Source organism: Dermacentor andersoni, chromosome 2, assembly GCF_023375885.2.
Source record: "Dermacentor andersoni chromosome 2, qqDerAnde1_hic_scaffold, whole genome shotgun sequence".
NCBI classification, from domain to species: domain Eukaryota; kingdom Metazoa; phylum Arthropoda; class Arachnida; order Ixodida; family Ixodidae; genus Dermacentor; species Dermacentor andersoni.
Genome location: NC_092815.1, coordinates 96095067 through 96108031, shown reverse-complemented (window position 1 = coordinate 96108031; position 12965 = coordinate 96095067). Strand labels below are relative to the sequence as shown.

Genomic DNA, 12965 nt, shown 5'->3' with positions numbered 1-12965 from the left:
CTAGCAAGGCACGTCTTGCTCACATCTGCTCAGCTGATTTGGCTACAAATCTACGTTTCATGGAACATGTGTCATAACGAGACATATTAAAAGAAGACACCTGAGGTTGTGAAGGCTATTCATAGTTAAAAAATAAAACGTTGGTAATTGCGTTGCAGTGTACCCTGATCCCTCTTTTGTGGGCGAGACTGATTTGCTTGTCTTGGCTTTTATTGCTTATTTTCCTTATCCTCAATAAAATTCTCCCTTGTTAGTCAGTGCTTGTACACAGTATTTTCGTGCTTTTTCCTATAATCCCGAAGTGAATTTTAACCAATTTGCCCAGCTGTTTGCATCGTTGCTACATTTCTCGTGAATCGCATAAAAGTGGTCGCAGAATGTTGCAAAATTGCCTGGTGTGCGGGAAATTACTGCTGTGCCCGTAATGAGGGAAACCACTCTGCGTGGCCCATCACTGATGAGCTTTATGGCCATCGTGACAGCCGCAAGTAGCATTATCGCATTAAGTCGCCTATTTTGGTATTGCCTTCGCTTTTTTTTGCTTCCCTTCACTTTCGATGTCATTTGACCTGCCTAAACAGGTTAGCACATTAACGATTCACGCGCAATCCATCAAGAATATCTGACCCGCCGCAGTGGCTTAGCAGCTATGGCTTTGCACTGCTACGCACGAGGTCGCGGGATCAAATCACGGCCGCTTCAGCTGCATCTCGATGGAGGCGAAACGCAAAAACGCCCGTGTCCCTTGCATTGCGGGGCACCTTAAGGATCCCCTGGGGGTCAAAATTTTTCCGGAATCCCCCACTACAGCGTGAGTCATAATCTAATCGTGGTTTTGGCCCGTAAAAATCCAACAATACAAGTGAGATAAAATAAAACACATGTGTCTTTCACGAAATAGATCTTGGTCTTTCTGTTTATCTTGCTTTTGCGCTTACCTCCTGCATTAGATTGACTCAGATCAGTGGTATAAGTTGTAAGAAAAGGGCGTGATGCTTGCGATAAACAAACATCAATAAACAGATAGCGATAAATTCAGCAATATTCTCGTCATAATTAAATATTGAAGAAGAAACGACAGCCTGCGGCGTCCATTGTGGCTAGTCATTGTACAATGGTCCACACTGTCTTAGTAAGTTGACCCCTTAACAAGTTTTGTAAGTAGTGATGTTGGTAGCGGTAGCGTTTCCATCTTTGCAACACTTCAACAGCGCAAAGCGCTTTCTTTTCCGAGAAGAAATCATCAGCATCATCCTCATCATCATCATCATTATCATCATCATCAGCCTGGTTACGCCCACTGCAGGGCAAAGGCCTCTCCCATACTTCTCCAACTCACCCGGTCATGTACTAATTGTGGCCATGTCGTCCCTGCAAACTTCCTAATCTCATCCGCCCACCAAACTTTCTGCCACCCCCTGCTACGCTTCCCTTCCCTTGCAATCCAGTCCATAACCCTTAATGACCATCGGTTATCTTCCCTCCTCATTACATGTCCTGCCCATGCCCATTTATTTTTCTTGATTTCAACTAAGATGTCACTAACTCGCGTTTGTTCTTATCCTTTAACATTACACCCGTCATTCTTCTTTCCATAGCTCGTTGCGTCGTCCTCAATTTAAATAGAACCCTTTTCGTAAGCCTCCAGGTTTCTGCCCCGTAGGTGAGTACTGGTAAGACACAGCTATTATACACTTTTCTCTTGAGGGATAATGGCAACCTGCTGTTCATGATCTCAGAATGCCTGCCAAACACACCCCAGCCCATTCTTATTCCTCTGATTATTTCCATCTAATGATCCGGATCCGCGGTCACTACCTGCCCTAAGTAGATGTATTCCCTTACCACTTCCAGTGCGTCCCTACCTATCGTAAATTGCTGTTCTCTTCCGAGACTGGTAAACATTACTTTTCTGCAGATTAATTTTGAGACCCACTCTTCTGCTTTGCCTCTTCAGGTCAGTGAGCATGCATTGCAATTGGGCCCCTGAGCTACTCAGCAAGGCAATATCATCAGCGAATCGCAAGTCTGAATACCTCCTGTCTCTGAATACCTCCTGTAAACACGCTGTGAATAGCGTTGGAGAGATCGTATCTCCCTGCGTGACGCCTTTCTTTATTGGCATTTTGTTGCTTTCTTTATGGAGGACTACGGTGGCTGTGGAGCCGCTGTAGATATCTTTCAGTATTTTTACATACGGCTCGTCTACACCCTGATTCCGTAATGCCTCCGTGACTGCTGAGCTCTCGACAGAATCAAACGCTTTCTCGTAATCAATGAAAGGTATATATAAGGGTTGGATATATTCAGCACATTTGTCTATCACCTGATTCATAATGTGAATATGATCTATTGTTGAGTAGCCTTTACGGAATCCTGCCTGGTCCTTTGTTTGACAGAAGTCTAAGGTGTTCCTGATTCTATTTGCGATTATCTTAGTAAATTGTTTGTAGGGAACTGACAGTAAGCTGATCGGTCTATAATTTTTCAAGTCTTTGGCGTCCCCTTTCTTATGGATTAGGATTATGGTGGCGTTCTTCCAAAGATTCCGGTACGCTCGAGGTTATGAGGCATTGCGTATACAGGGTGGCCAGTTTCTCTAGAACAATCTGCCCACCATCCTTCAAATAATCTGCTGTTACTTGATCCTCCCCAGCTGCCTTCCCCCTTTGCATAGCTCCCAAGGCTTTCTTTACTTCTTCCGGCGTTACTTGTGGGATTTCGAATTCCTCTAGACTATTCTCTCTTCCATTGTCGTTGTGGGTGCCACTGGTGCTGTATAAATCTCTATAGAACTCCTCAGCCACTTGAACTATCTCTTCCATATAAGTAATGATATTGCCGGCTTTGTCTCTTAACGCATACATCTGATTCTTGCCAATTCCTAGTTTCTTCTTCACTGTTTTTATGCTTCCTCCGTTCCTGAGAGCATGCTCAACTCTATCCATATTATACATTCCTTATGTCAGCTGTCTTACGCTTGTTGATTAACTTCGAAAGTTCGGCCAGTTCTATTCTAGCTGTAGGGTTAGAGGCTTTCATACATTGGCGTTTCTTGATCAGATCGTTCGTCTCCTGCGATAGCTTACTGGTATCCTGTCTAACGGAGTTACCACCGACTTCTATTGCGCACTCCTTAATCATGCCCACGAGATTGTCGTTCATTGCTTCAACAGTAAGGTCCTCTTCCTGAGTTAAAGCCGAATACCTGTTCTGTAGCTTGATCTGGAATTCCTCTATTTTCCCTCTTATCGCTAACTCATTGATCGGCTTCTTATGTACCAATTTCTTTCGTTCCCTCCTCAGGTTTAGGCTAATTCGAGTTCTTACCATCCTATGGTCACTGCAGCGCACCTTGCCGAACATGTCCACATCTTGTATGATGCAAGGGTTAGCGCAGAGTATGAAGTGTATTTCATTTCTAGTCTCGCCGTTCGGGCTCCTCCACGTCCACTTTCGGCTGTCCCGCTTGCCGAAGAAGGTATTCATTATCCGCGTATTATTCTGTTCCGCAAAGTCTACTAATAACTCTCCCCTGCTATTCCTAGTGCCTATGCCATATTCCCCCACTGACTTGTCGCCAGCCTGCTTCTTCCCTACCTTGGCATTGAAGTCGCCCATCAGTATAGTGTATTTTGTTTTCACTTTACCCATCGCCGATTCCACGTCTTCATAGAGGTTTTCGACTTCCTGGTCATCATGACTTGATGTAGGGGCGTAGAGCTGTACGACCTTCACTTTATACCTCTTATTAAATTTCACAACAAGACCTGCCACCCTCTCGTTAATGCTATAGAGTTCCTGTATGTTACCAGCTATATTCTTATTAATCAGGAATCCGACTCCTAGTTCTCGTCTCTGCGCTAATACCAGGTAGCACAGGACGTGCCCGCTTTTTAGCATTGTATATGCTTCTTTTGGCCTCCTAACTTCACTGAGCCCTATTATATCACATTTACAGCCCTCTAATTCCTCCTATAGCACTGCTAGACTCGCCTCACTAGATAACGTTCAAGCGCTAAACGTTGCCAGGTTCACATTCCAATGACGGCCTGTCCGGATCCAGGGATTCTTAGCACCCTCTGCTGCGTCACAGGTCTGACCGCCGCCGTGGTCAGTTGCTTCGCAGCTGCTGGGGACTGAGGGCGGGGGTTTGATTGTGGTATTCATATAGGAGGTTGTGGCTAAGTACTGCACCAGGGTGGCCAATCCTGCTCTGGTGAGAGAGTGCGTTAGCGGTTCTGGTCACCGGGATCAGGCCGCACTCCAGGCCTTGTTTATGCAATTTTATCAGCGCGCGGATTTTTTTTTTTTTTTTTTTTTTTTAGTCCGGTGGAAAATTGCGCGGCACCGGGATTCGGACCTAGGTCCTCTTGCACGCGAGGCGGATGCTCTACCTCGACGCCACCACTGCACTTTTTTTTCCTTTCTTTCATGGTATTTATTACAGTAGCAACAACCCGACATTCCCCAGTTGTGCATAGTCAGAGAATGGAGAGCACAATGATAGTCACTCAGAGAAAAGCATCGTTCATACTGTGGACAGAAATGTTGGTTTCACTTTAGCAGGGTAGTAAGGACAGGCACCTCACCAAAATGGGGTACCAGTCCGGCTGGGTATCAAGTCCATCATAAACCTGCTTTAGGTGTAGTGTCATTCGGATGAAATGCACCCTTGTAGGTAATACCGTTTCGGCGTTTCGGTCCATCATTCGCGTTTTCCAGAGTGTGCATTCTGATGAGAAAAAAACATATCGAAAGGTGCACTAAAATCAGAGGTCGGTAGCAGGTATCGCACAGTATGAGCGTTAATGTCAGTCTTTTTTTAAAGTCCGTTGGAGGACATCCCAAATTAGTATGACGTCGGTGCAGCTAATAAAACAATGTTCAATCTCCTTTTGCACGTCAAAAAGGCGACAGTTAACAGAAGAGACAAAGACGCTTTTTCTGTAGCCATGTTTTAACCGGTATGGTTTCACTATGAAGTTTATAAAAAACCCGCCGTGGTTGCTCAGTGGCTATGGTGTTAGACTGCTGAGCGCAAGGTCGCGGGATCGACTACCGGCCACGGCGGCCGCATTTTGATGGGAGCGAAATGCGAAAACTCCCGTGTACTTAGATTTGGGTGCACGTTAAAGAACCCCAGGTGGTCGAAATTTCCGGAGTCCTCCACTACGGCGTGCCTCATAATCAGAAAGTGGTTTTGGCACGTCAAACCCCATAATTTAATTTAAGTTTATAAAAGAATGTTTTGCAGCAAGGGGATATATACATTTTACGAACTCGCTTTAATACATCGTGACCTGGCCATTGAATGTATAGTGATCGGTAAAATGGAGGCAGAGAAAGCATGGGCAATAAATCTTTGTATAACGTTTTACGCGACACAGAGAACAAGTATTCAGTGGAAAACCGAACTGTCAGGAAACGCACCGCCAAGTAAACTTCTTTCATCAACCCCCACAAGCATAAACGCGAAGAAAAATTGGAAGAAACAATTAAATCAGGTAACGCAATAACAAGTGTGACTTGCATGACTGACCGAATTATAGGATGCGATGTATCGCAAGAAAAGAAGAAACAAGACACTATTTGCCGCACATAAAGATGTACTAAACCCAGCCCACCTTCACTAAGGGGCCTGAAAATATTGTCTCGCCTCATGGGCTCAAAAGTTGAAGACCATGCGAAGGTTGCAAAGATTCGGTGAAAGCGTTTGCTGTAGAGCCTGGCACAATGTATAACTTGCAATACATAGTAAATTTTTGTTGCCAAGAACCTATTGCGGGCCTTGGCTTTCCCAAAAATAGAAAGTCGGTGTGGAGCGAATGTCTGGGCGTAACTTTGCAGGGCCGAAACCCATTCTTTCTAATAGTGTGCGCTTAATTTATATGCGTCTAGCGGCACGCCGAGATACTTTGGCGGGACACCGGTCCAATTAACGCCTGCAAACTGTTATGGTGTATAGCATCATGAGCCAAACCATAAGCCTAAGCTTTTTGCGGAGTTCATATTGCGGAGTTCTGATACGCTACCAAATTCCTCTATTGTTGATACTACCTTTTCAACACTGGACTTATCCGTGCAGAAGAACGCTAAATAATCAGCATAAGCTAAGACATTTACTTCATTTCCCAGTATATTAAAGCAATGGTTCTAACTCGACTGCATTACGCTTAAGCATAGCGGTTCCAGATAAAGGCCGAATAGTAATGGGGACATCGGGCATCCTTGTTTTACTGAAGAGCGAATGGAAACGGGTTTAGAGAGTTGGCCATTAATAACTAAACGAGTAGTACAACACGTATAGCAAAGCTTAACGCCTTTAAGCACAATGGAGCCAACATTGGCATGCTCCGGAAGAGAAAATAAATTGGAGGGACTGACACGATCAAAAGCTTTTGCTAGGTCTACCTGGAGCATTGCAAGCTGCTCAGTGGAACCGTAACAGTATTGAAGAAGTGTACGGGCGATATGTATGTTAGTTTGAATGGATCGACCCCTAATTCCACACGTCTGATGGGAACCAATGAGAATTGACATCGCAAAGTGCAATCTATTCGATAAAACTTTTGAAAAAATTTTATAATCCGCGTTTGACAATGTGATCGGTCGGTAGCTTTCAACAGAACGCAGTTTCTCCTTATCTCAACTTTTAGAAAATAAAACTGTGTGGGTTTTGCAAAAAGATTGCGGAAGAGCGTCTACCTCTAAACTTGTAATAAAAATGTCCAATAAAATTGGACTGACAATTGATTTGAAAGCTTTGTAAAATTCACAGGAAAGTCCATCAGGGCCAGGTGTTTTCGACAGAGGCAGCTGATCAATAGCTAGCTCAATTTCTTCTATCGTAAAGGTATCACTAATGAATGCACAGTCATCATCCTGTAAAGGTTTTACAAGAGACACAAAACTCTCTAAGACTTTTGTATCGGAATTATCGGGCCGGGCACTAAACAACACATTTTAGTAAGTTTCGAACTTCGAAATTATGTCATTCGTATTTGTTAGAAGGCTACCTTCGCAGTATATTTCCGGAATTACTCAGACTGCGACAATCTTTCAATTGACACAATTATCCCTGCCAGACTACCACAATTATCAGACTGTCACAATCTTTCAGGCACACGAGCGACCACGGACTATTTCTGTTCGACATAAGGTGGTGATATGGGCTCGTTGGCTAGGTCTATTCCACACTGAGAAACGGCGCATAAGACATGAAGGAGAGAGCAGACGACATTAGCGTAAAAGCCGCAGGCGAAGCAAGCAGGGAAAAAAAGGCACGCTTATATTATATCGCGAGGATGAGCACGCTGGAAAATCTCATTCGCCCTATTTATAGGCGTTTCGCACCAATAAACACATCTTGTATCACGGTATCCAACTGTTATGCCCCACTTCATGCCTATCATGCCCTTGTGCTGGGCTTCAAACGTTCGCTGACAACCTTCAAAGTTCCACGAAACTAGCGACCCATCGCCGTGGGTCGAACTGGGGAGTCTGATGAAATACAAATCGACAATTCAACACTAGCAGAAGATGCGCGCTTGTACACCTGAAATAAAGAGTTCACATTACCATACGTTAGACTAGAGAACTGCGAAGTGACTCATTATCATATATATAGACTTCTCGAACCATAAAAGCGCATCACGCTCCATGTTTCTGCGGCGCGTTCTGCAGAAGCTCTCCTTACTTTGTGCACATGCAGTGAATGCTTCGAGCTGTGGCCGAGAAGCGATTACCGTAATGAGGGATTAGGTCAGAATCGACAAAACATAACGCTTCCTTAGTGCACCACGTACGTACGGTTCAAGCTCACGTACGTATGCAAATGAAGATGCTGCGCTGTAGTAGCCTGATCTAAATGTATCTAAACCATCGCACCTGAAGCTTTGCAAGCGGTTAAAGCATTTCTGCGCGCCTTGCTTGGCACGGGCAAACTTGCGTCGCCTCTAATCTGTCTTGCTGCGGGCGGTCTTCTTTGTGGGAACTGTGGTAGAAGGCGCTAAGCGGTGGGTGAAATTACATTGCAGGCGCTCACCGTGAAATGGGATAGGCAAAAATTGACGACAGAGAGAACTACTTGGAACTACTGCGCGAAAAGGGCGCATAAGTCTTGGTCGGCATCGTCATTGTTGTGGGAACTTTGGGAATCGAAAGAAGGAAATTCCCGTAGAAACTACACTCAATGAAGACGCCCGGTATAGCTGAAGGCACAGCCAGAGCGAAGTGCCGTAGAAGGAACTTTCCTATTTCTACAGGGGCCACGAAAAACGATGGACGAAGCTTCAGTTGTTTTCTCTTTCTGATTATTTGTCTGCTTTTAGGCTTTCCGGATCCCTCAATTTTTTCACAGAAACGATCCGCACGATACAGCATGGTACACTGGTTAAAGGAGCACGGAGCTATTATTTGCTATCAGTTATCGTTGAAATACGGCATAGCAACCAAACGGGAAATTTCTTAAACATATATCTACGCCCAATTCATCATTTACACTTCTTCCTAAAAACGTTAAGAAAAGCTTTTCCAGATATATTCTCTTTATTTTTGATTAGTTGTTCATTTAACCGTGGTATGCATTGTACATACAAGGGTGAGTCCTGTTCTGTACTTCCCAACCGTCGAAATGCTCTCTCAGTAGCGTATAACCATGGTGTACTTGTACACATGTGGAACATCCCTGTACCAAGAAGAAGAGAAGGAGCTTGAAGTTAACTTTGGTTCTTCTGCAAAGAAATTAAAACAGGGAGAATAAAACTAATGTTGTTATTCGCATCCAACTAAGGCCGATCCTCCCAAAACAATAAGAACAAAGCAGACATTTCAGTTTATTACCACATATCGATTATAATCTTAATGCGACCACGTGATGGACTATTATGAACAAGTGCACATTTCTCGAAAACTCAAAATACGAATGCATCAGGAAGAGTGTTACCGGCTCAAGGAAAGGCGTATCTCACGGCCACAACTTGAAATGTCTTATGTTGCTAGGAGACAATAAACGGAATGTTTATAGGGCGCAAGTATAGCACACTATGACGCCAAGTCAGGTATTGCAGGGTTCACACTTAGAATGTTAAGCATTTGATAAGGAAACATCGATAAACCGTAGTTCTCTCAAACCTTACAGGACCGGTAGCATATATTTCGGAAGTGATAGGTTGCATTTATATGAGTTCTGAAAGAAGGAAAAGAACAATAAATAGGATGATGATGACGAGAAATAAATTTGCAATTAGAATACCAACATGCAGTTCCCAAGGTAATTAGCTGGGGTATCAGCATCAAACGTGCACTCTAATAGTTGCAAGCGAAGGCTGCGCTTCACTAAATCTTAACGGTGAGCCGTAGATGCTCATGCAGACACTAATATTGAATCAAGTGCCCGGCTCCTCTTTTTTAGAATTTGGCCCTTTCTTAGTGCTTTTTCTTCGTACCTTATCGCTATTATCGTTTCAGTAGTCGGGCGTAACAAAGCACAATACAGCCCAGCGAAGCAGGAGGCGGCCACATTTTCGGAATATATCCTGACGAGCTAACTAAGCAAAAATTAGCCATTTCAATTTTCATTGATTCCCGAACTTCTGTAACGAAAAATTTCGATTAGTGCAAACGCTTGCGAAATTATTGTTCATATTCTTTTACAGGCGGACTACGGTGTCCTGCAACGTGGGATGGATGGACGTGCTTCAAGGACACGCCCGCGGGAACGACAGTCCAGAAGCCATGTCCTGCGCATGCGTACTTCATCACTGAAAAACCGCAGTGCATAAGTAAGTAGGCCTCCGTCGTTCGCGCCTCACGTCTTTCATCTGCCGCTCCGCGTTCGCTTTCATCTTTCGCTGTTGTGCTCGTTCGCTCGGTTACGCCGCCGCCGCGGCCGACGCCGACGCTCACAGCATGAACGGGCCATTACGAGCTGCGCTCTGAAAAGGACTTACCGATACATAGCTTTGGCATAACACGTCTATCGGTCCATAACGATGAAGGCATTTAAGATAATAATGCTCCTCGGCCTACACAGTATTTGGTCGTCCAGAATGGCCGATCGTCATGCAGGTCTGGACGTGAGGCCCATAAGTAGTTACTTTGGTGCATCTGTAAACAGAATGGTTCAAGTGTATAAACTGCAAGAACCAGCGCCAGACTGGCTTTCCAGGTTAAAAGGGCTGATGTACATGCCGGAGTTTTGATTGTTTCTCTTCTCAGCTGTCGCTGGTAACGTTGGTGGTAACACGGGACTGCGTAGAAATGAGCAAGTGGCACCTTGCTTACGCGTACTTAGACAACTGCGAGTGGAGTTTCTGCGTGAATTCTTTTTTAACTTTCTGCAGACAAATGGCAAGGTAGGCTACCATTACAGCCAGTAATCCCCAGACACATTTAAGGTATTAATTGTACCGATTTCCCCATAACTACGCACACACATAACAAACGGCACAAACATAGTTAGGCTACAAAATTAACATAAATAGTTACGGCAAAAAAATTTACCAGTAGAAGCGCCCCATACGTACCGACGTTAAGTAGGCTCAAGTAAAACTCTTGCTTGGGCTAGTTGGTTCATGCTTGAAGTAGGTAAACGCTGTAGGCGCTGTTCTTATTCATTGTGCAATCTGGACACTACCACACGAGTAACACAGGTATCTCATTGATCAAGTTGGCTGACATCAGACACTCAATATAGGTACCGTTCATGAGAATCTATGAATCAAATCAAGTTTATTCGCTTGTACGCAACAGCGGGCATGGAGTTTCAAATGAGCCACATTAGAACTCACACACCCCACAATCGCTTAACGTGGGTCACGGGTTGCTTTGCTCAGGGTAAACTACACTGGCTTAAGCTTCGTTAGGGCAACTGCTTGCAAGCCTGCATTGAGCACGAAGAATTTCACTACACAGTTATTCATTTGACTGTGAAATATAGGACGCGTAGAACGATAACACTGGAAGCAGTTATCTGACATGACCAGTGCTTGCACTTTCTTAATTGAAGTGTAGGCGAGTTTCCCCAAGGCGCGGTCTTATCTGATGAGACCGTCTCGCAGATTTCGCTGATTCCTCAAAATGTTACCAAGATCCACGTCTAACCACTGATAAGTCAAACGAATGCAAAGGAACTGAAGCTCTGAAGAAGGGGTCAAAGTGGGAGATTAAGCTAAGATCTTTGATTGAAGAGTACGGTGCCACATTTTCACTGTAGAGCAGAATGCCAATACTGTTGAATTCTCTTTTTACCCGTGCCAGCCTGGGATCCTTAAAATTCCTTTAAAATATTATTTAGCATGGCAAAACAAGCGTAGCATTGCACACTGTGATTCAGCTTTATTACAAGCTGTGCAGCTGTTTATTTCTCTGGTATCCGTCTAAGGTGCAATACCTCCTTTTGTTGCTAATCTTAGGTGAGCCTATTTTGTAGCGCTTCCTTCGTTCCATTAAACGCCGAATAAATATATTGTCAATATGATATATGCTTTCATTGAACAACTATACATTTAGGCCACCACTCCCCTAAAAGAAAATAGAAACACAACCGCCGAACGAGAGATATCTGCGCGGGTCAGAATAAAATTTTAGTTTATCGACAAAGCTTGGGGAAAGCTTGAAGAACATTGCTGGAAGCCACTACAAGCTTGCCGCGCCTATTTGTAAACGACTTTCCTTGTTTCTCGGTTACACAGCGCACCTCTGCATGCTGTTTACGCTATATACTCGTGTAATAGTATTAGTCTTATTGTTTCGCAATCTTAGCGAACTACCGCCCTTCCACGGGTGTAGGCCCTCGCGGTCTAATTATTCAAGCCATGCGGAATGTTCGTGTTCTATTTGTGCAAAAAGAGCCATCGCTGTCTTTTACAACGCGTATGTTATTTCACCCATCATACCGAAAAATTAAGGGCATGTCGTTCAGTATCCCTTTTTTTTTCGCCACCACGTGACGTATCAACCTCAAAGAACTTGAAATTTGCGCCATGTCCTCGTGCCAAAAGAAAACAATAGAAAGAAGGACACCCTGTGGCCGTTGCTTAACTTCGGGCGCTTGTGTGTCAGCCTCATCTCGAAGACGGCTAGCTATTTGCTCTACTGACAATGAATCGACGATTTTCTTGACCCCTGGCCAGACAGCTCATCGGCATCTGAATCAGATGTATGGGCGAGTTAACTGCTCCCGCATAGCTTCGGGTGAATTTTTTTCATTGAATGCTTTTCTTTCCATTCGTGCACCACTGTGACCGCGGGCTTGCGTATAGTCAGCTTTGCGTTTCATGGTTTTCTTATGGAACTGGCATGATGCATTAAGAGGAAGCCTTAGCTCGGGCCTATATTCGATGTCGGCTGCTCAAATACAAGTAAAACGCAAGAATGCCTTTACGAGCATTCCGGTGAACAGATCTGAAATAAATTTGGTGCATGTAGGAGAGACAGTTCAATCGTAGTGATTGCAGAAAACAGAATTTTTGTTCAGGCCGTAGTATTTTGCTGCGAAAGCGTCAAATGGCCCATTGAGCGAAAAAGCCGGTGTCTGTAGCCGCAAAACGGCACCTAAATTCCCATTGGGTGTGATGTCACGTCACGAGCGCACCTCGATGGATTCGAGCCGATGAATCGGAACACCTGCACCCGCAATAGCGCGCGAGGTGTTGCGTGAGGGGAGAGGGCATCGCCGCAACGCCACGTCACCAACGTGCCTCGAGGGAGCAGAAACGGCGACGCGACGCCGAGGAGCCAGGCGGGTGCCGCCGTCTCGCTCTTCGAAGCCGGCGCGCGGTCGGTGTCTCTCTCTCTCATCCCCACTGGACTTATCTGTTATGCGCGCCCGCCGGCCTTGGTGGCCGCTGCTGCTTCCGCGGTCTCTCGTCGCGCAAGATGTCATTGGCATGCTGCGTCCTTCATTTCGTAGCAATATCGTTCATCTAACTACGATTTACTACCGACTTGCTAACGTAGAA

The 12965-nt window shown here is 44.8% G+C and overlaps 1 protein-coding gene across 1 annotated transcript in view; it reads left to right on the top strand.

Annotated features, from left to right (window-relative positions):
- LOC126541594 (calcitonin gene-related peptide type 1 receptor-like) overlaps nucleotides 1–12965 on the top strand; it is a 214260-nt gene that overhangs the window by 167375 nt on the left and 33920 nt on the right. The window contains exon 7 of the mRNA XM_050188424.3: nucleotides 9660–9785. Coding sequence (XP_050044381.1) covers nucleotides 9660–9785 — 126 coding nt within the window. The remainder of the gene's footprint in view (nucleotides 1–9659; nucleotides 9786–12965) is intronic.